The sequence below is a fragment of the Megachile rotundata genome, chromosome 14 (assembly GCF_050947335.1).
Source record: "Megachile rotundata isolate GNS110a chromosome 14, iyMegRotu1, whole genome shotgun sequence".
NCBI lineage: Eukaryota > Metazoa > Arthropoda > Insecta > Hymenoptera > Megachilidae > Megachile > Megachile rotundata.
The window spans coordinates 13447732-13468538 of record NC_134996.1 but is presented as its reverse complement, the minus strand read 5'-3'; the positions used below and the strand labels follow the sequence as shown (position 1 = coordinate 13468538).

Below are 20807 nucleotides of genomic sequence, written 5' to 3'. Positions count from 1 at the left end.
GTCTATAAACGTTCCCTACCTGTCTGATAATCGACTGACATTTACTAGCCCGATTACTTGTCGGGTCATTTGCAAATGCTTAGTAGTCTGATCATCTACTCATCTGATCACTTACCGACGTACGGTATTAGTCTGACCATGAACTATTCTACTGTGTCTGACCTGTACTACTGAACTGTTATTTTCTTAACCATTTCTACATTTCTTTCAGTTGCAGTTCCTACATTTTTCTTGAATTTTTCATTTCCTGACACTTGAAATTTCAAATAATTGTACCGCGTTAATCAATACATCTTGACCCGATACGTCTAAATAAATAAACGAATAAAATATTGATCCCGAGTCTGATTAATTTATCGTCGAATATTGATACCGTGGTTGTGTTTATTCTTGTCGATTCGGGAGATTTTTATTTTAAACCGAGATATCTTATGGATGATTTAAAAAGTGCATGCAGAAAGACGAAACGAGTTATCGTTGCTATTTTTGCATTTTCCTCATGGTTCTTTGACGAACCATCTGCGTACCGCCTTTCATCCAATTACGATTTTCATAAAATTCTTATCTCTCCTAGAGGATAAAGTATCCTCAAACTTAATTATATCCCGAGACTAGAATAGCGTTCTGAATTTTTAGAGGCAGCTTTCATATCAAGAGGCGAACAAGAGTATTTTAAGAGGCCACAGTCAAACTATACTTTGACTTGCTAATTCCTGACACAGAAATTTCGTCGAAAAACTGGAAGAACATTTTAAATATGCACAGGGATTTTGATTCTAGTATCAAGCTGAAAAGTCAGGGAATTCTTTAAAGTTCCAAGACAAGGAAATCTACTTACGTAACATTTAGAGATTTTCAACTCTGAAAGTTCAGAAGGTTCACAACTTAGGAAACATTTAGAAATTTAATAACTGGGGAGATAAATTTATTAAGATTCTAAATGTAGTTTTATAAATAAATTTGGGTAAAAAACTGTGAAGGTAAGGTGAAGGTAAATTGGTGAAAACACCAAGAGGTAGGGGATGAAAATTTGTCTGCTAAGAATTTACAACGCTGTGGTTGATAGTAATTGTTTACATGGTTTATTGTAATGTCAATTATATACAAATTTAAAATTACGTCCAGTGCTTCTACGCTGTCACACCACCACGTTACTCGACAAGTGCAGTTACAATCGGATTTTCCATTCTCCCTTGCTCCTCCTTTCAATATCAGCGACTCGACGAACCACTAAGTTTTAAATTATTCATTATTTACAGTCTAAACTCATTCTTCAGTCAAGAGTTCATGGCTCCCTCTCTCTCATTCAATCTCTCTCTCGCTCGTCCAACATTTCACTCTTAGAAAAAAAGAAACCTTTCTAAAAACGATTCATTCGTTTTTTCTTCATCCACTCTTTTGAACCACAACCTATACACGCAATCGATTAATCGATTCTCGCTGTCGAAGTAGCTACGCTGCTTCGTATTGATTTCACGTAGTCAGCTAAAAGTGACCGTTCCATTCGTTTGGCAGTATATGTTGTTTATTTTTTTAATGATAAATCGCAAACTGATCTCGCTGTTTCATCTGCTACAATCCTTTCTGGGTTTAAAAAACTGTACCCGGTGTCATTCGATTCGAGTTCTCAATTATACAATTTCGTCGATGAACTTTCTCTTATTTGCTTCTTCGTTCGTCTCTGTTTTTTATTTTATTTATTGAGCATTTTTTTCTGAAAGAACCGTCAACGCTTGAACAAATGTACATGGAGAGATTTGTTGAAAATAGAACGCTTTTGTAAATCGCTTGATGGGAATTCAATAGGGGTTTATTGGAAACGGGACCAATCACACTCTTTGTCCAAAGAGTGCGTTTTGTAATTGATCTGACTCCATATGTAGATTTATTCTATGAACGCAATTATTGGAAGGTCTAGTTCCTTGTTTTTTATATTTAACACGTTGGACAGCGTTCAAGTCAAAATTTTGTTTCATTTTTCAATTCTCAAATTTTTTACATTTCTTCGATTCCTAAATTTTTAAATCTTTCACGTTTCACTTTCTCTATATCGCCATTTTCTTCAGACAAGCCTACCATTTTCAGTACCTATTATATTTGTATTTTTGTTGTATAGATCCAACGTGTTAAATAGTGTGTATAATTCAGTAAGAACATAAACGGAAAAGAATGATTGGACCACAAAGGGTACTACAAAAGGTGCAGTCTCGAGTGTTTGACTTACGCTCTTCTGGAAAACGTTTGGCAAATCGATTAGGCGATCGTTGGAAAATATATTCTGCGTTATCTCGAGAAGGTTCTACATAAATCTGGCTACAACACGGTTACGCGATTTGTCGGCAGTTGGTCGCAATGCATTCTGTATCTGGCGGTGAGTAGAAAACGATAACGTCTGACAAATTAGGCGGCACTTTCACTTCGTACGAGTGAGTCCGTTCGCGAAGGGCTTCCTATCATTTTCGAATTCCAACGAACGTTCTTGATGACTTTCAAGGATCTCTCGTGAATCGTCAAGAATCGTCAAGAACGCGATCGATTTCGTCCTTGTCGTGAATGAACACATTGGCTCCGTGTCTCGTTGACAGCGATACAAATTCAACGAATGATTACATTAAATACAACATCAATTTCAACGACGAGAACCGAAAGAAAAACCTGCCTCGAGTTCCGCTAATTTCGAAGCATCCTCCGGGATAAATTTCGATATCCAATGATCCGGCTACAAAATAACCGATTCGTTCCACAGCTGCCAAGAAGTTCACGACAAAGGCTCAAGGTCAGCCTCGCGTACACGATCAAAACGACGCACTTCGCAGCACCTTGACCAGTTTTTCACCGAAGGTCCACGACCCGGCGTCAACTGCGAGGTACTCGTGGAGTCAGACCCTCAGCTCGTCCATCACCTGCTGCTGATGATTATGCCCCTTCTTCAGGGTGCCCGTACCGGTCATCGCCATGCTCTCCTGCTGAAGCTGGTTGGGACTCATGATCAGGTTCTGCCCGGGCTTCCCGGGCTTCGTGTTCTTCGGCGGGGGCGGTGGCATGGGCACGTGACAACTGTTGTTCTGCAGATCAGCGAACTCCGGTGGGGGAATGTGTTGTATGTGGTGCCTCTCGGCGGTCTTCGTGTCCAGGTCGCCGCAGATGTTGTTCGGCATCTGCCCGTTCTCCTGCCGCTTCTTCGAACAGTTGTGCTGATTACTCTTGTCGCGCTGGTAGTACACTCCGGCGAATATCAGCACGTTTAGGATCAGGAGACTGCAGCCTATCGCTATCGTCACGCTGAGGGCCGTGGAGTAAGCCGCGAAGCCGTCTTCGGGTTGGGCAGTGGAGTCTTCGAACGCCAACTCACTCGGTATAGCGGTTGTTGCGTTCTGGGGACGCTCCGTCAGCGTCACCTCCGCTGTGGTCATCCGGGTTGTCGTTGGTATCCTCTGGATGAACCTGGGCGGCACCTGCAATACGGAGGAGTTAAGGACATTCATTTGGAGTTTGTCAAACATAAACCGAGGTAGACCAAGGCAGCTTGAAGGAACTTGAATTCAATGTGAACTTAAAATGTTTGAAATTTACAAATTATGCTTCTCTGGGAAGATGTTACTGTGAGCTATGAATGTACAGAATGTCGGTTAATCGTTGAAAGGGTCTCTGTGGAGATGAGATTCGTCAGCAATGTAGGTTACATAAAGGACTTGAAGACGGAGAGTTAGCTCTGTCAGTCTTCAGATCCTTGACGGAGATAGCTGCAACGTCAGAACAATGTTGGAACTTCATAAACATATCTTCCCCGGCAAATATCAACAGAATTATCCTGAATAATCTTGCTTCTCGTGAAATTTCTGAAATATATCTATGAAAATTTACCTGTTCAGTGTCAAGAAGATGATGTGACCTGGGAACATCGTCGGATCCAGGTTTGTGGAGGTCAGGCACCAGGTTGAGCCAAAAGGAGAGCCTGTGCGCCCTATAGTGGTTCTTCAGTTTCGACTTGAGCTCTGTAAGCAGGAAGAGTCTCAATTGGATTTCGCGAAAGAGGCAGGAAAACGAGAAGAAACGTCTCTTTTCTTCGTGGGAATCGTGCCAGCAAATCGTACCGGGTCAACCTAGTCGCAGGGTAACCTCGAAAAGCCGCTTTGCCAGCGGAGCCCTTTCATATTAACAGCGGGGTAATTAATTATTGTCGCGTGGTAATCTCGTACAGAAGGCAGCTTCGTTAGCCAGTGCGCCTCAAAGTTCGAAACTGTCGACTCTGTACGCCACGGGAGCAGACAAGCTTAGAGAAGGCACCGGTTACCCCACTTCCGGTCTGGCTTTGCGTCGACTTTTCTACTTGCGGTCACACCGTGGCATAGTTTGAGCCGCACTGAGCTCGAGCATCAGCCAACTTCCCTGCAACCGACGCTATTCCTCTCTCGGCTTGCTGATTCTCCTGCCAGACTTTTCTTTCTCGCTTGTTCTTGCTAACGCGACACGCGATTTCGACGCAGATGGAACCACGCGAAAACCTAACTGCGATACTCTTGTCGCCATGTTACGATTCTATTGTTTCGGGATTGGATTTAATTTTGGAAACGTAGGTTTGTAAGTCAAAATCCAGATTAGAATAGGGTGATTAAAATTATAAAAATGTCTCGTGAATTTACGTGCTTTCAATTTTGAAGGGTAATAACTCGCTAAACGTTTTCTATCGATCTTTTCCCTGGGTCTCCGGGAACGGAAATAGGGGTTCGACGAAGAGGAAGGGTTCAGATTGCCGAAAGATTACGAGAAATCCACGGGGACACAGGTGACGCTAGATCGTCGCCTTTTCATTTCAAAGTTATGGATGCAATTTGAAGAGCAGCATGAAATTCAGTGCGAAAGTGAACTTCTCGGTTACTGGGGGCTTGTTAGTGACGGACTGCCATTCTCGTTCCTCGTCGAGAACGAGAATTATGCAAATAAATCATGGCTGATCCTCTTAGTTACACATATACGAAGTGCGTGCCCGTATACCTGAGACTCACTTCATTATACACACTTTAGACGGTAATCGGATTAAATCATGATTCCTGCTTCCGGTTCAGACCCTGCAAGATCTTCTTGCGAAACGTTGCCGGAGGAAATAGCATTTTTTCGAATTTAATCTCATTATTAGCCTTTAAGTTATCGCAGTTAAGTTTCTTAATTTCGTGCTTCGTAATTTCACGGTTTGTAAGACCACGCGTTGTAATTTCCCGGTTTAGGTCGCATCGTAATTTTGTCTTATAATCCCGGTTATAAAATTTCATTCGTAATGCGCAAGAATTCCGTCCATTAATAATAATTTCGTTTATAAAATTCCGTTGCAAATCCACGAGATCCAGGTGCAAAATTCCACGCGACATTCCGGCCATTACAAAATTCTACGCGGTGTAATATGTATTGCAATTTCACGCGCCGCGTAGCCACACCTTCTAATCGTTACTCGTCGAATCACCACGTGTTAAATTGCTACGCATTGAATAGCTACATGATTATAAAGGGCGCAGTTCCCATTTTGAGCAGACGTATCGTACATTTCTGAAATGGAACGAGTTTGAAACTGCAGACGGTAGAAGGGCATCATGGGAATCGAAATATGGAGTACCAGCGGTAGAAGTTGATTAAGTATGATAGCAGCCAGAGTTTGCATAAGGCGAATGTAGCAACGTGTTTGATCCATAAATTATGAGTATAACCACTTCCGAAGCTTCACGTTTGAAGGGTAAAAATCAATATCTTTCATTAAGCGGAGCTTTTAAAGACTTACGCTGGTAAGCTCGAAGTTTACTGCTTAACTTTATTAGCTCAGACCTTTACACCTAACAGGATATTTCAGATCTAACACTATCAAGAGACTTTGCGAAAGTTGCTGCTTATTTATGCATAATTACGTATACAAAATGTCGCGTTAAATCAGCACAAAATGTTGGAAATGGAGATGGGAGAAATTGTAATGGAATTGTTTGAAGGGTGACACGTCTTCATCACACTAAATTGATTTTCCTACGAAAAGCTTTTATCGTACGTTGCAAAATCATGCGACTTTATGTGGGAAATTTTCTTCTTGAATGAAATCACCATAAATTCGAAGGCAAACTGGAGAGGAAAATTAACTGAGGTTTTCAGAACGACATTGGTCTTCTAACAAAAAATGATTTAATTTTAGCAAAAATATTTTTTTTAAACGTCTACTTTTTATAAAAAAAATTGAACATTCTTGTTTGTAGAACTTCGAGAAGATTTCTAGTAGATCGAAAAGCTCTTTTCAACTTCAGTCTAAAAACTATTTTCTAAGGACTCACCTATACTTAGGTATTTCTTGTGCACCGCCTCGTAAGCGATCCATTCGATGTTCTTCGACTTCGTTCTCTCGGGTCTGAGAGGTCCGACATCCGGTGTACCCTCGTTTGGATTCCTGTCGAGACACCATGGATAATCGTTAGTTTCTTATCGGACCGTAGTTTCCAATATCCAGCGATAAAATTGCTGTTCAATGACTCACCCGGTGCGTGCGAAGTTCGTTAAGTAGAGAATCACACTCTCGGACAGTGCTATTTCCGCTCGGGTGTAATTTTTCGGCCAGTGAGACAAACCTCCTACTAAGGGTGCTCCAAAAAAATATGGCAGATCCTCTCCGTGGATGCAGCCTGGCTTCTGCAATTTTTAAATGATTTACTTTGATAGATTTTTAAGTACAAATTCACAAATTCGCAAATCTTCGAATAACCTCAAAATTTTCGAACATCATAAAATGACTAAAACACATATCTCTAACCTGAAGATTCAATTTCAGTTCTTATTTGAGCGTGCAACGAATCGTAGCGGACGGGTATCGATTTAAAGCCGAGAGCTAACAAGAGGCAGTATCCGTGAAGGGCTAGAAACAACCTCATAAAAGATTGAGAATCGAATCTTCACGGACGAAGAGTACAATGTTAGCTGGCGGCAAGCAAATAGTCTGTAGTGGGTCAGGTGAGCCGAAGAATAAATTTAATCTGGTAAAGCCCGGGCCGCGGTAAACAATGGCGATTCGTAATTAAAACGGACGAAGAAATACAGAGTGGCGAGCGTGGATGAAAGCTGCGGGGTAAATAGAAGAACCCGGCCTGTTTCGCGAAATATAATTAAGCAACCGGTCCGTGAAAACCGGCGAAGAAAGGGTACGTAAGATTATTTAATAACACGAAACCTTTCCGTGGGGAAAATCAACCTTCTGACGGAAACAACTCTTTGTAGCAATTGGTTGACGTTGCTTCTTATAGACTTTTGCAATTTTTTATCTTCTCACATTTTTTTATAGGAATGTTACTAATTTTATTGCAACGTTTGTGTGATAAATTACTGTCAATAAAATTAGTGTTAATAAAATTAGTGTGGATAACATTTATTAGGATCTCTAATAAATGTTATTAGAGATTGGTAGAAGACTGTAATTACAGCAATGGTGTAATAAAATAATTCTCAAGTTGAAATGTATCACATATGTGAATCATATGTTATACATATGTGAATCATATTTACATAGTAACGTGACAATGTTTATTAGCAAAGTTATCCAGATGAAAGTTGATGAAGCTCGATTTTCAGACGAGATTTTTAAGGAAATTTGAAAGCGATCTAAAAGAACAGAGATGTGGATGAGACCTGTCCTCGCGGATTGGGAGGAACGCGAGGATCGTGTGTACACCTGCTTCGAAACTGCACGCTGATCGATCTTAAGCCGCACCAGGGGATGAAAGTTGGCGGAACTGCTTCGAAAGTTGAACAGAGTTCGCTCTAACAGCTGCTACTCCGGAAGAGACATCTGTAATGGCGAGGACGCCTCGATCATCGAGGATATCGACGTGTCCGGAGGACATATCGATTTTACTACTGAAACTGTTACCCCGAGTCAAAATGGATGTTTGCAAACATCCTTTGTAAATTACTACACAGATTCAGGAAGGAAATTTCTGATGGATTATTATCTCAATATTATACATTCACAATGGTTTTGTTAAAATAATCTTCACTTTTCAATTCATGTTCCTGAATATTTAACTCTTGAATAAATAAGGAATATAATTTTTAATTAAATCATTACACAGGCTTCACGTATATTTGCTGGCTAGCGAAGCTGTATAGACACATTGCATTAGCAATTAAATTTAACGTAATTGTTTAAATTAGCAGCGCAACAAGGTAATCTTCGTTTCATTGCAAATTATAAACTCATAAATAATGAAGGTAAATTGTCGTGGATAATTATTTCAAACATGAGCCGCAACTGTGGAAATGTAGCCACGTAACGAGAATGAATGATCATTTAATTTAGCAGCTTAATCTTTTTTGTCAGTTATAAATTTAAAGTGAGACTTAATCGTTTACCTCGACTACTTACAATTCCATTTTCTCTTATTTCAACGAATATTCAAATGTTTTTAATTGAACCAATATGCTACTTTTAATTATTTGAGCAGTTTTATCGATATCCTTTGTCGTTTCAATGAATGCAGTTCTTTAAATCGCAGAATAGAGAGGTGTCATATAATTTGATATTTTATTCGCGAGAAATAATATCCGAGGCAGATGCAGTAAATCTGAAACCTCTGACGAAATTTCAACCGTCGGTAATTGATCTCGATAATGAGAGGATTCGAGAGAAAAGGCGATCGCTTTGAAAGTTATTTTTATCCAAACAATCAGCCGTCGTTAAAACGAAAGGAATTTTTTGGCGCTCGACAAAAGGGCAGAAGAACAAGAAAAACGGTGAAAAAACGTGCAAGATGATCGTGTTACGAGAGCGAGGGAACATCAAAGGCGAGCGGGAGCGTGTTTAAATTTAAATTTAGATCATCGATTGAACGCCGCCTCGAGCGTTCGAGCAATAACCATAGAGAAGAGCATTAACACCCTCATATAAAAGCGGATAATCTACGCTGAAAGAGTTTATATCAACTCCGTTAATCATCTTTCGATTCTAAACTTTGCTGTTTGCGATTTCTGTTACAATTTAATTATAACACATTCCCTTTTTTGGGAATACATTAAAATCTATTAAACATAATTAATACATTGCACCGTGTTAAAATATGCATAATTACAAACAAAATTTAATACTCTTAATTCTCTCTATCCCAATTCATATATTTTCATAATGCATTCAATTATTTCATCACGCTATGTTATTGTACCACGTAATGTTATTACATCACATTATATTGCTCCTTTATTATCATTTTAATACTCCACTATTATACGTTATCGCGTTACAAACGTTCGCCCGTAACTTCCCCAAAAATCTAATAAACTTCACAAATTCCCGGAACGGTCTAAAACATTCCAACGTCAAAACAACGACAAAAATTGTCAACCTGACGCTTTTCTTCACGTCTCCAAGAATTCCAAGAAAGTTTTCCGTGTAATAATTCAAGCTCTTCCTAGACGCTGACACCGTTGACACGCCCCTTACGTATCTGACGTCTGAAACTACACACCCCATCCCAAAAGAGGAACAGTTTCAAACTGGGGAGATGAATTTCCGGGAACGATTATTGCCACCCCTGGTGGTACACGAGTGTACATCGCGCGGTAAATCTTGGTCGCGTCGCTTCTCGCGCAGGAAACGGATGCGCTAGGGGAAATTGTAAAATTACTAGGAGTTTGCTGGAGGGATGCAACGAGTAACGTGATCGGTTATGTGTCACGTTAGAACTCGGCGTTTCCGTCTCGGTTCGCCGGCGGATGTTGGTTTATCAGCGAGGTTAACGATTATTATTTTCGCGGGGAATAGGAGAGGACGTTCTGAAGGTTATGGGGATAGATGGCGGGGTGGTGGGACGCGGGATAGAGGGCGTGATGGTAGGACGCGTGGAGATACGATGCGTGGAGGTACTACGCATGGAGATACCACGCGTGGGGATTCGACGCGTGGAGATACCACGCGTGGAGGAACGACGCGTGGAGATACTACGCGCGGAGGTAGTATGCGTGGAGATACCACGCGTGGGGATTCGACGCGTGGAGATACCACGCGTGGACATATCACGCGTAGAGATCTCACGCGTAGAGATACCATGCGTGGAGAGACCATGCGTAGAGATCTCACGCGTGGAGATACCACGCGTGGAAATACCATGCGTGGAGATACCACGCGTAGAGATCTCACGCGTGGAGATACCATGCGTGGAGATACCATGCGTGGAGATACCATGCGTAGAGATCTCACGCGTGGAGATACCACGCGTGGAAATACCTTGCGTGGAGATACCACGCGTGGAGATCTCACGCGTGGAGATACCACGCGTGGAGATACCATGCGTGGGGATACCACGCGTAGAGATCTCACGCGTGGAGATACCATGCGTGGAGATCTCACGCGTGGAGATACCACGCGTGGAGATACCATGCGTGGAGATACCATGCGTGGAGATCTCACGCGTGGAGATACGACGCGTGGAGGTACGAGGCGTGGGGATACCACGCGTGGAGATACTACATGCGACGATACAATATAGATTCAATTTTTATTCCCCGATCGCCCCAGTACACAAATGGCTTAAAGGGTGCGGTAATTGAAAAGAACCGAAAAGTTCCGAGATTCGCGCGTGTGAAACGCGAACGATTGCGCTCGACGTAACCTTAAAAAAAGAGAAAGGAAGAAACGAAAAGCTTCAGAAAATCGATACGTGCGCGCGTGAAAATGTAGCTGTTCAGAAAGCTCGTTATTCTTCGTCCCTTTGAAAGGACGTTTCTAAACGTTGTAGCTCGGTGATAAATGTTTAAAAAAAGAGAGCCTAAGGACGAAACAGAAAGTTAAGATCTTAGTTGCGCTGGAAGAAAGAGCGAGATTTGACTTGTTCGAAAGTTTCGAGATTTCCCGGTTTGAAAACATTTTGTTACGGCAAGATTTTTATCGCTTTAGTTTCTCCGCAGCGCGGGGATTATTTTTCAAGATTAAGGAGTTTAAAAGGAAAACAGGAAACAGGAAGTGGGGAGATAGAGAGGGAAGGAAAATCAGCGACGATCGAGGGAGGGGCTGAATTTAAACTTCTCGAGAAGTTGCCGGCCATTCTCGTTGCGAGCGTTTTGCTATCGAGAAATCTTCTGGTGTTTGATTTCGCCGGAAGTGTACGAAGAATTATTTCTACAGATTAAGGGATTCACGGGAAAGCTGACGGACCGATAATGATCGATCCCTTTTTTTTCGAACGTATCGGACGCGTCAATGAATTCCGAAAACGAATAATTAATAAACGGAAATCCTCCTGATGAATATTGCAGGTCGCAGCTCGACGAACAATTTGCATCTATAATTCGTGATTTCCTGTGTTATCGTAACGGATTAAAATTGCAGGAAAAAAGGAACGGACGCCACGCTCGTTTCACAGATTATTTAGTAACGATGCGCTGATCAATTTTGAAACCGATAAGCAGGATTAAATACGTTGCCGGAATACATTAACGATTCCGTGTCCCGATAATTATTACGAATTTCAATGATAACAAAAACCGGAGGACAAATTAACAAACGATTTCTATAAATTGCGAAATTTAATTTAGACTTCTTTTAACACGGCAATTTCGGTATTCTTGCAAAATATTTCATTTATTTGCAACGAATGCTTTCAAAAAAGCTTACACAACGGTTGATCGAAAAATGCATCGATCGCGGAATCCTTTCAGCGTCAGAAATCCCATTTACCTCTCCTTTTTCCCCCAAACTGAAATTAACTTTGAACGGGCAAAGCAAATCTTTTACATCGCGTGTAGCCTCGGTAAAAGTTTGAAAACTTAAAAGGCCCCGATGCAGCTGTAGAGTTTGATCGCCTTTCAAAGCGAAACTTTCGTCTCTAAGAACGTTAAAAATAAAGAGGAAAAAAAAAGGAAAGGAAGAAACGAGGTTTCACGAAAGTGGACGATTAAAAACATCGAAGATACCCAGGAAGGTCTGCAACCGAAGAGGTGCGTTTCGCGAGATTCGCTGAAAGTAACGATAACGAGGACAATAAACTTAATTATCGTAACGACCAGAGGTATAACACGAGGCATAACGTAATCAGGAAAAAAATTAACAACCTTTCCGACCGTTGCTCGTCGTTTTAACGAGGTCATCGTGCACGACGACGTGAACGTAATCCTTTTAGTCGCGTAAATGCAACTGGACACCATCTTAACGTCACTCACGGATTTATTCCGACTACTATGAGATAACACGTTCTTTAACACTCGTCTTCTATCACTTTTATCATAATATACAAATTCGTGGATAATTAAGATTATGATCGAAGAACATACTCTACATATACGCGTCCTATTATCACGCGGTGTATCTCCACGCGTCGTATCTCCACGCATGGTATCTCCACGCATGGTATCTCCACGCATGGTATCTCCACGCATGGTATCTCCACGCGTGGTATCTCCACGCATGGTATTTCCACGCGTGAGATCTCCACGCGTGGTGTCTCCACGCATGGTATTTCCACGCGTGAGATCTCCACGCGTGGTATCTCCACGCATGGTATCTCCACGCGTGGTATTTCCACGTATGGTATCTCCACGCGTAGTATCTCCACGCGTGGTATCTCCACGCATGGTATTTCCACGCGTGAGATCTCCATGCGTGGTATCTCCACGCGTGGTATCTCCACGCGTAGTATCTCTACGTATCCCACTGTCACGCGTTCTATCTCCACGCGTCCCACCGTCACGCCCTCTATTCCCCCGTGTCCCACCGTCCCGCCATCTACGCTCACAACCTTCAGAACGTTCTATCCCATCCGAAGTTTACATCGAGGAAAAATTAGCTCGGGGATGTCGAAAATTCGCCTTACACCCCCCTCGCGACACTTTATCCGCGGCAACGAGGTAATTAGACGGAAAATAACCAGACACCCGGCGAAAAATTTGCTCCGCGGTCACAGTTTCGTGGAGAACATACGCCCCGCGGCATATTGGATGCGTAAGTGGCGCAGCCACCCTTTCAGAAAATTGCCACGAATCCTCGAACGACTTACCCCCGTCGACCTTACCTTTCCTCACCCATTGCAGGGCTCATTTTTGAAATGGCTTCGAGCTGTCGGCCACAAAATTACCTGCCTCAGGAGGCAAACAAATTGTGTCGCGCTTAATAATCAACATCTGGTAATAAGGAGGCAACCCTGCTTCGGGAGAAAGGAAACAATTTTTTGTCTCGGATATTGTAAAATAGATTGGACGACGAGAGAAATAACGTGCTAAATTAATAACGAATTTTCTTTCCCGAAAAAATGGAAGGTTTTTTCGTCGTTTTCTGTATGCAAATTGTGCTTGGAATCAGGAGGGAAATGGAGGTTTTTATTTATGGTAAAAAAATTTTACAAGATGATATATTCATCTCTGCGGCGAAATAAAAGCGACAATTTTATTCGACAATAAAGAATGTAATGGAGATAAAATTTTACATGAAAATTTACGAAAGTTGTGAAACTCTGGAAATGAGAGAACCCTTTCACATTTTCATTAAAAATTCTACGATTTCCTACGTTATTTCTTCATGGAAAGATTTGCTTTCGGTTGAAAAATACCCTCCATGTTTCCTTATTTTCCTGCATTACGATGTCTACGCTGGTGAACAGATTTATTAAACGAAGGAAAAACTGTTAATTTAAATCCTGTACCTTTAATTTATATTACCTTAAACGAACTTCGTATTTACGATAACGAGTAAATTTTTCACAGAAGCGCGAGTTCTTATTTAAACACCCCTTGAGTCGAAATACTTAATTGCTTGAAGCAGTAATATAACGAAGCAGTGGAAATGTTGTAGAAATTGCAAGATCTTCAAACAAAACATTCAAAAGTTTCACAGCAGATTTCACCACCATACAAGGAACAAAAAAAATGAAATAAATTTGAAAGGATCGAACTGCCATCAATATACGACAATTTTTCCTTAATTTCATGGTTCACGTTCCAACAATAGAGAACGTCTTTCGCCAAGGTAGGAAACGTCAGGGTGGAAACGGATGTACGGGGATGAAGAATGGGATTTAAATTTGAATGAACGAGGGTGCGCGGTGAATGTACGATGAAACAGCGTAATGTATCATCGTTAGCAATAAAATATGCGAAATGTGGGTTAATGACAGCCTCGTGATTACATTACGAATTATTTTCACAGCCTTTTACGCTTATATTTATTTTACTGGTAAACTTACCTGAGGGTAGTCCCCGAACTTCGTCTGATAATCGAACACATACAGGTAAGAGTTTTTATGCGATTGACTGTGTAGGTCCGCTGTTCTCGTTGCTGGCGCCACCGTGTTTGCATCCCCTAACGCCTCCAAGGTTTCGTCCCTGAACAAGTTCACATTTTTTTGGCGATTCAAATATTTTAAATTCAAAATCGAATACTTTTTGAGGACAATATATAGATTTAAGTTAGGAAGATTTTATTGTAATGTGTAAATTAAAAATAGTGCGAGATTATTTCAGAAGCTCACTTTATGTTGACTGGATGTTGCACGGGTCGTTCCCAGTCCGTGTACTCGTTAATTATCGTCGCCAGAATTTCCGCCTGATGATACGTGTAGGTGTTTCGCACGAATTCCCTCAGAATCTTTGTCCTCCTGTCGGCTTCGATCCCATATTGTGCATCGTCTGCCGTCAAAGCGAAATACGCCTCTGATCGCACCACACCAATCATCAGATCGTACCTTTAACACAGGACAAAAGTTCGATAAAAAATTTATATAAATTGTGAACGCAATGTCATATAAATTGAGCATATTAAGCTCGAATTCGTGTAACCCCGTGCGAACAGAAAGTGGAACACGTAATGATCACAGAGGGATAAATCCGGTCCGCCGTTGATGAAAGTCTCGTTTGAGATTTAATATCTTAACAGAAACAAGGTACACAGAGTGTTCATCAAAGTATATTGTGTTCTCTTCGCTGCACTCGATCCTTCATTAACTTCACAACGTAATTACACACGCGTACATACGTAGTCTTACAGGGAGGTTCAGCCTTCTATTTCCCCCGCAATTCTTCGGCAAACATTCACCGCAGACAGTCTATTCGCGACAAATTAACATCCAGCATTCATCGGTTCCTGGGGAATTGAGATTCGCGAGGCATTCAAGGACGTCTGTGCAAAGAACGCTCGTCGACGATTTCCATTCCCCTTTAAACATCGTCGTTACGCGTCTGGTCGCGTTAAACCCCGGCGGAGCATTCATTTATCGTGGGAACAGGGCCAAAGGGGCTGCAAAGTGCAGCGAAGAAGAGAATCCGTGGATGCTGGAGGGAACGAATCAAAGGACGAGAGAGAATCGAAAAGAAACGCGATGACAAAGGAACAAAGGGTTACCCTGACAAAGGATGAGCCGAACAGAAAAAACTCTGGGACACCGAAGGTCGTTCAAAACGATGTTCAGATTTTTTAATCGCTCTTTTGATTAGGTGCATTCTTTTTCAAAATTCAAGACACCATGCTTTTTGCAAGTTCACAATTTCTTTCGCGGGAAATAGGAGAGGACGTTCTGAGGATTATGGGAATATAGGGCGGGACGGTGGGACGGTAGGACGCGTGGAGATACGACGCGTGGAAATACTACGCGTGGAGATACAATGCGTGGGAGATACGACGCGTGGAGATACAATGCGTGGGAGATACGACGCGTGGAGATACCACGCGTGGAAATACTACGCGTGGAGATTCGACGCGTGGAGATATGACGTGTGGAAATACTACGCGTGGAGATACCATGCGTGGAGATACCACGCGTGGAGATCTCACGCGTGGAAATACCATGCGTGGAGATACCACGCGTGGAGATCTCACGCGTGGAGATACCATGCGTGGAGATACCACGCGTGGAGATCTCACGCGTGGAGATACCATGCGTGGAGATACTATGCGTGGAAATACCATGCGTGGAGATACCACGCGTAGAGATCTCACGCGTGGAAATACCATGCGTGGAGATACCACGCGTGGAGATCTCACGCGTGGAAATACCACGCGTGGAAATACCATGCGTGGAGATATCACGCGTGAAAATACTACGCGTGGAGATATGACGCGTGATAATACTACGCATGGAGATACGACGCGTGAGAATACCACGCGTGAAAATACTACGCGTGGAAATACCACCAAGTTCACAATTTCTTACTTCCGCCTAAAATAAAGAAATCGTTCCCTACCACAAATTTTAATAATTCGCACGTTTCGATGCTGCAAGCGATGCATTAACACTCTCGAATTCTTTTCACGAGTCTCGTAACACTTTACGCAATTCACAGGGGTGCCGTTTTGCAAACTTGAAAGGCTTCTCTAATTCCATTTTGTTAAGTGCTTTCGTACACCGTGTATCCTTTCAATGGAAAAACAAGGGTATCCAAGTTGGCCGGCACGGACTTCAGGTGGAGAGCGTGGCGCGTTTTTGAATTAAAGGCGGTCATCCTAGTGTTGAGAGTCTCGTCTCGCTCGTCTCCGGGAAAATGAAAATTTAACTTGCCACCCGCTTCGTGACGTGCATTTTTCACTCGTTCGACCCCTTCCAGGCAAATTCGGCCATGGGGTATTCATGGAATTCAATTGTCTTCAGGAATGTAAACGTAAAAACATCTGCAAGTTTAATGTTAGGATGAATTGCTCGAACAAGTTATTTCATTTATTTAATTCGTGATGTTAATGTTATTTGCATGGCTTGCTATATAAAAGGAATATATACAAAAATATATTTTATGATATTAATGTCATTTGCACAACATGTGAGATAAGAAGAATACAAAAATATGTTGTGCTCGAATGTAGGATATAAAAATGCATTTTTGAAGCGTAACATTTTGTGACGATAAAAAGCAGAATTTAGAGGTATTCAAATTTCGTGAGCACCGAAATGATTTTATACCGCAGACTCTTTTCTCTTACGAATCTCCGCAAAGAGACTTTTTTCAAGCATCGCCGCTGTCGCTAGATATTCGCGAAATTAAATCTCGAACGGTGTTTAACTTTCTATGTTCATCACAGGCCACGTTTGCCTTTATGTGTGCGAGTTCTCTGTTTTTCCTTTCCCTTTTTCTCGCGAGCGAAAACATTTTTCTTTGGCAGCACGGTGCTCCGTAAATACTCGAATTCAGTCTTGCCACGTTAAATTGCCAAGCACGGACGCCATTGTTGAATTACCTTAGCAAGCGAAATGGTGTTTTCGGAATGCCTATGCTACACGGAAAAACAGTAATTAAGCGAGCGTGTACCCAAACGATTTTGATTACGCTTCTTGTTGGACTTATAGAATCACTGTTTCTGGGAATTATGGTCTATTATTTAAATAATAATTTAAAATTTATCATGGGACAGGTAACAATTTAAAAAAAATTCTTAATAATCAATTTATTGTGCAATTGGATGATTAAATGAAGTATTGTAATAATAACACAAGTATTATAATAGAAATGATGTTCTGAAGATAATTTATAATAAAAATTATGTTCTAAATTTATTATTTATAACAGAAATGATGTTCTGAATAATTAATTGATCATGCAATTGGATGATTGAATGAAGTATTATAATAATAACACAAGTATTATAATAGAAATGATGTTCTGAAGATAATTTATAATAAAAATTATGTTCTAAATTTATTATTTATAACAGAAATGATGTTCTGAATAATTAATTGATCATGCAATTGGATGATTGAAGTATTATAATAATAACGCAAGTATTATAACAGAAATGATGTTGATAGAAATGTAATAGAAATATAATAGAGAAATTATTACTGTGAAAACATTATAAGGTTGCTAACGTAACATTAACCGTATTAAAAACGAAAGAAAAAAGTAAATAGAATAAGAATGTTAAGAGATTATTGATTAAAAATTGAAAATCGAGGTGGAATTGTAAGAGCAAACGAATAGGAATGATAAAACGAGTCTTCGAATGAAAAGAAAAATGACGAGCGAAAAACGGGACCAAGGGTGAGGACAAAGAGTTCAACAGATAAAGGAAGAGAAAAAAGAGGGAGGAGACCAAAGGACAATGTATTCGAAGGGATGAAACAGTGGTGCGAGGGGGTGAGAGCAGGTTGCAAAGTAGAAAATGGAGAAGTCGAGGGTGAAACGAAGAAATCCATAGAGTGACGCTCGCGAAAAAACGTTCTATTTATCACAGTCGTGAAAGAACAACCCCTCTGGAATCCTCCCTTAACCAGAGTCCAGTAATGAGTTTTCAGCGGGCGTAAACCGATCTTCCCTCGGTTTTTCGCGACTTCTTTCCGCGCCGAAAATTGTCCACGTGTAGGATCGACATTTTGATTCAGCGGAGAAATTTCGTTAAACGGGAAATTTAACTGAGAGAATTTCTTTCTCCCGGAGGAGTTTGGACACGTCGGTGAAAATTGTCGGAGGTAACAAAGTTCTGGCGGGGAAAGCCACCGAGATAAGGTAGTTGGAAAAGTCGGGGAAAAATCTGGATTTCATTGCGTGGTGCTTCGTTACCGGGAACTGTCCGCGTAAAATATTCCGGCAGGACAAAAAAGTTGCCACCGAAATGGAACTAATTGGAAATAAAATCGTGGACAAAGAAGATCGTAAATAGAATGACTCTCTTTGCGTTGTTTAATTTCATTCTTTGTGCCTATGGAAAATTGACGGACAGAGGAAATTGTTAGAGACAAAGAGTCATAAAAACTGTCACGGAAAGAGTCGTAATCTGGCGCAACGATGGAGGAACGTGAGAGAACAGGCCAGAATAAACGTTACAGAAAGACAAAAAAAGAGACAGCAGAAAAGTACACGGTCACGGAAGGCGATAAAGAAGGAGAGAGACTCCGAGATTCCCTAAGACAGTCGAGATGAAACGACAAAAAAGGAAATGGGGCACGCGCGCGTCAAAACTGGAGATGAAAAAGGGGTGAAAAGGTTATAGTTCACGAATATTCTTCAAATAAGCCTAACGAAATAATTTCTATCGAGTCACTGTCAAGTTACTTCACAAATTTTGAGGTTAAGAATACAAACACTACTCCAGGTTCCTAAGATACTCGAGTCTTCATAAATTTTGAGGTTAGGAATATAAAGACTCCAGGTTCCTAAGGTACTCGAGTCTCCACAAATTTTGCGGTTGGGAATATAAAGACTCCAGGTTAAATGTTACTATAAAATAAACGTGTATCGATGTGGAATTTTATAATAAACGAATGTTTGGTTAAGAAGAGTGGAAGCGAAATGTTGCGTCGTAAAGCCAGCTCCTCGACGTGAGGTATCGAATGGCGGTGCACGAAATTCGTCGGGGAATTAGAGGTTTCGCGAACAGTTCGCTGATTCAATCGGTCTATCTTCGTTCTCGCGAAACGAGTCGTTTCTTTTCGTTTTGTTCGTGGCTGGTTTCAGCGGTCGCCGCGGGAGAAATTGCTTCCTTTCGAGCGTTTATTGCGTTCCGCGGTGCGATTGACGGTGAAACGGAGAAGTAAAGGGGTTGTTGAGAGATGATACGTACTAAATTTCTGACGTTGATGCACGACGGGAAACCTGACAGCTTTCGATGCTTTTAGCTTTGATAATTAAGCTTAGATAATTAAATATTCCAAATGGTTACAACTTTCATTTAATAATTAAGAACTACTTCATCCCTCACGTGAACTTCAAATGAATCTTGTTAATAAAAATTTAAGAGAGAAAAATGAAGGTGTTAAACCGTCTAATCTCTGTCAGACAAGTAAACGATATCACTGAAGGGGCGCGTAAAGCAGCGAACGCATTCGTGCAACGAAAGAAAAAGGAAGTAAAAAGAATGTTCCGTTTCTTGTTCAACTCGCTGTACAGCCGGAAAAATCGATAACTTGGCAGCGAAAGAAGGGTGGTACTCCTCCGACGGAACGAACCGTTGATCGAGAGAAAATACGAGGGTGGAAACGGTGAAAAGAGGGTGCGGAAATACCTTGAGAGCTTGGCCACGACGTCCTTCCGTAGCAGAATGTTGTTTAACGTATTGATCGTGTCGACCTGCAGGGTGAAGTCCTGATCCTCGGGATCTCCTGGATCTATCACGACCCCGTCTATGCTGGGACCGAACGCAGGGGCGAACTCCAACCCCTTCACCGGCACCGACACCAGGGCGTTCAGTGGCACCTCTCGCAGACACCTGAGTAACGCTTGCGAATTTCCCGCCGCCTGAAAAGGAAATTTTAATGAGTTATATCGATTGCGAGAGATCTTTGAGCTTCTAGTGCGACCCCATGCGAAGTTTGAGGACCCCAGAATTTGAAAATGTATATACAAAAATATCATAGCAGAGAAGAAAGCATAAAAACCGTAGTTCGGATCAATAAAGTAGTCGTTCCAATTTTTCCACCAGCGGAAACCCGAAAGTTCTACATCCTGTAGAATTTCGTAGCATACTGCAATGTTCAAAAACCACCTCACAAAAGTACCAAAAACCAGAAAACAGAAAAACGAAAAAAAAAGAGAGAGAAGAACGAACAGCACTCCAGCAACTCAAACAAAAAAGGAGCTCCAACAAAAGTCTAATTTAACGGTTTAGTTGCTGGAGAGGCTGTGCGAGGGCTGCAGGCGAGAGAATACCAATCGGGAAGCGCGAAACGAGGCCGCTTCAACCCCTCCAAAAAAAAAGGGGAGCGAGAGAGAGGGTTTTCCAACGAAATTGTCAAGCCTCACCCTTCCTCTCTTCTGTACCAACAGTGTTCAATCGAAAATTGGAAACTCTTCCGCGGAATCGGTGTTTCCGGCTAGCGTGCTCGACCATATTAAGCCGCCGATTAAATTCGTTAAGCGAACGAATCGCTCGCGTGGCCGATTGCACCCTC

The 20807-nt window shown here is 41.6% G+C and overlaps 1 protein-coding gene across 2 annotated transcripts in view; it reads right to left on the bottom strand.

Moving 5' to 3' along the window:
• Nucleotides 1–1059: 1059 nt before the first annotated feature.
• Nucleotides 1060–20807, bottom strand: part of Nlg3 (Neuroligin 3) — a 266900-nt gene continuing 247152 nt past the window's right edge. The window contains exons 5-11 of one of the 2 annotated variants that reach the window (XM_076539723.1): nt 19922–20154; nt 14469–14681; nt 14184–14322; nt 6506–6657; nt 6306–6418; nt 3865–3995; nt 1060–3455 (exon numbers count right to left, since the gene is read on the bottom strand). In XM_076539723.1, the coding sequence (XP_076395838.1) occupies nt 2880–3455; nt 3865–3995; nt 6306–6418; nt 6506–6657; nt 14184–14322; nt 14469–14681; nt 19922–20154 (1557 nt within the window). In that variant the 3' untranslated portion in view covers nt 1060–2879. Of the gene's footprint in view, nt 3456–3577; nt 3744–3864; nt 3996–6305; nt 6419–6505; nt 6658–14183; nt 14323–14468; nt 14682–19921; nt 20155–20807 lie in introns of those variants that run through there. The other variant, XM_076539725.1, reaches the window with a different exon arrangement.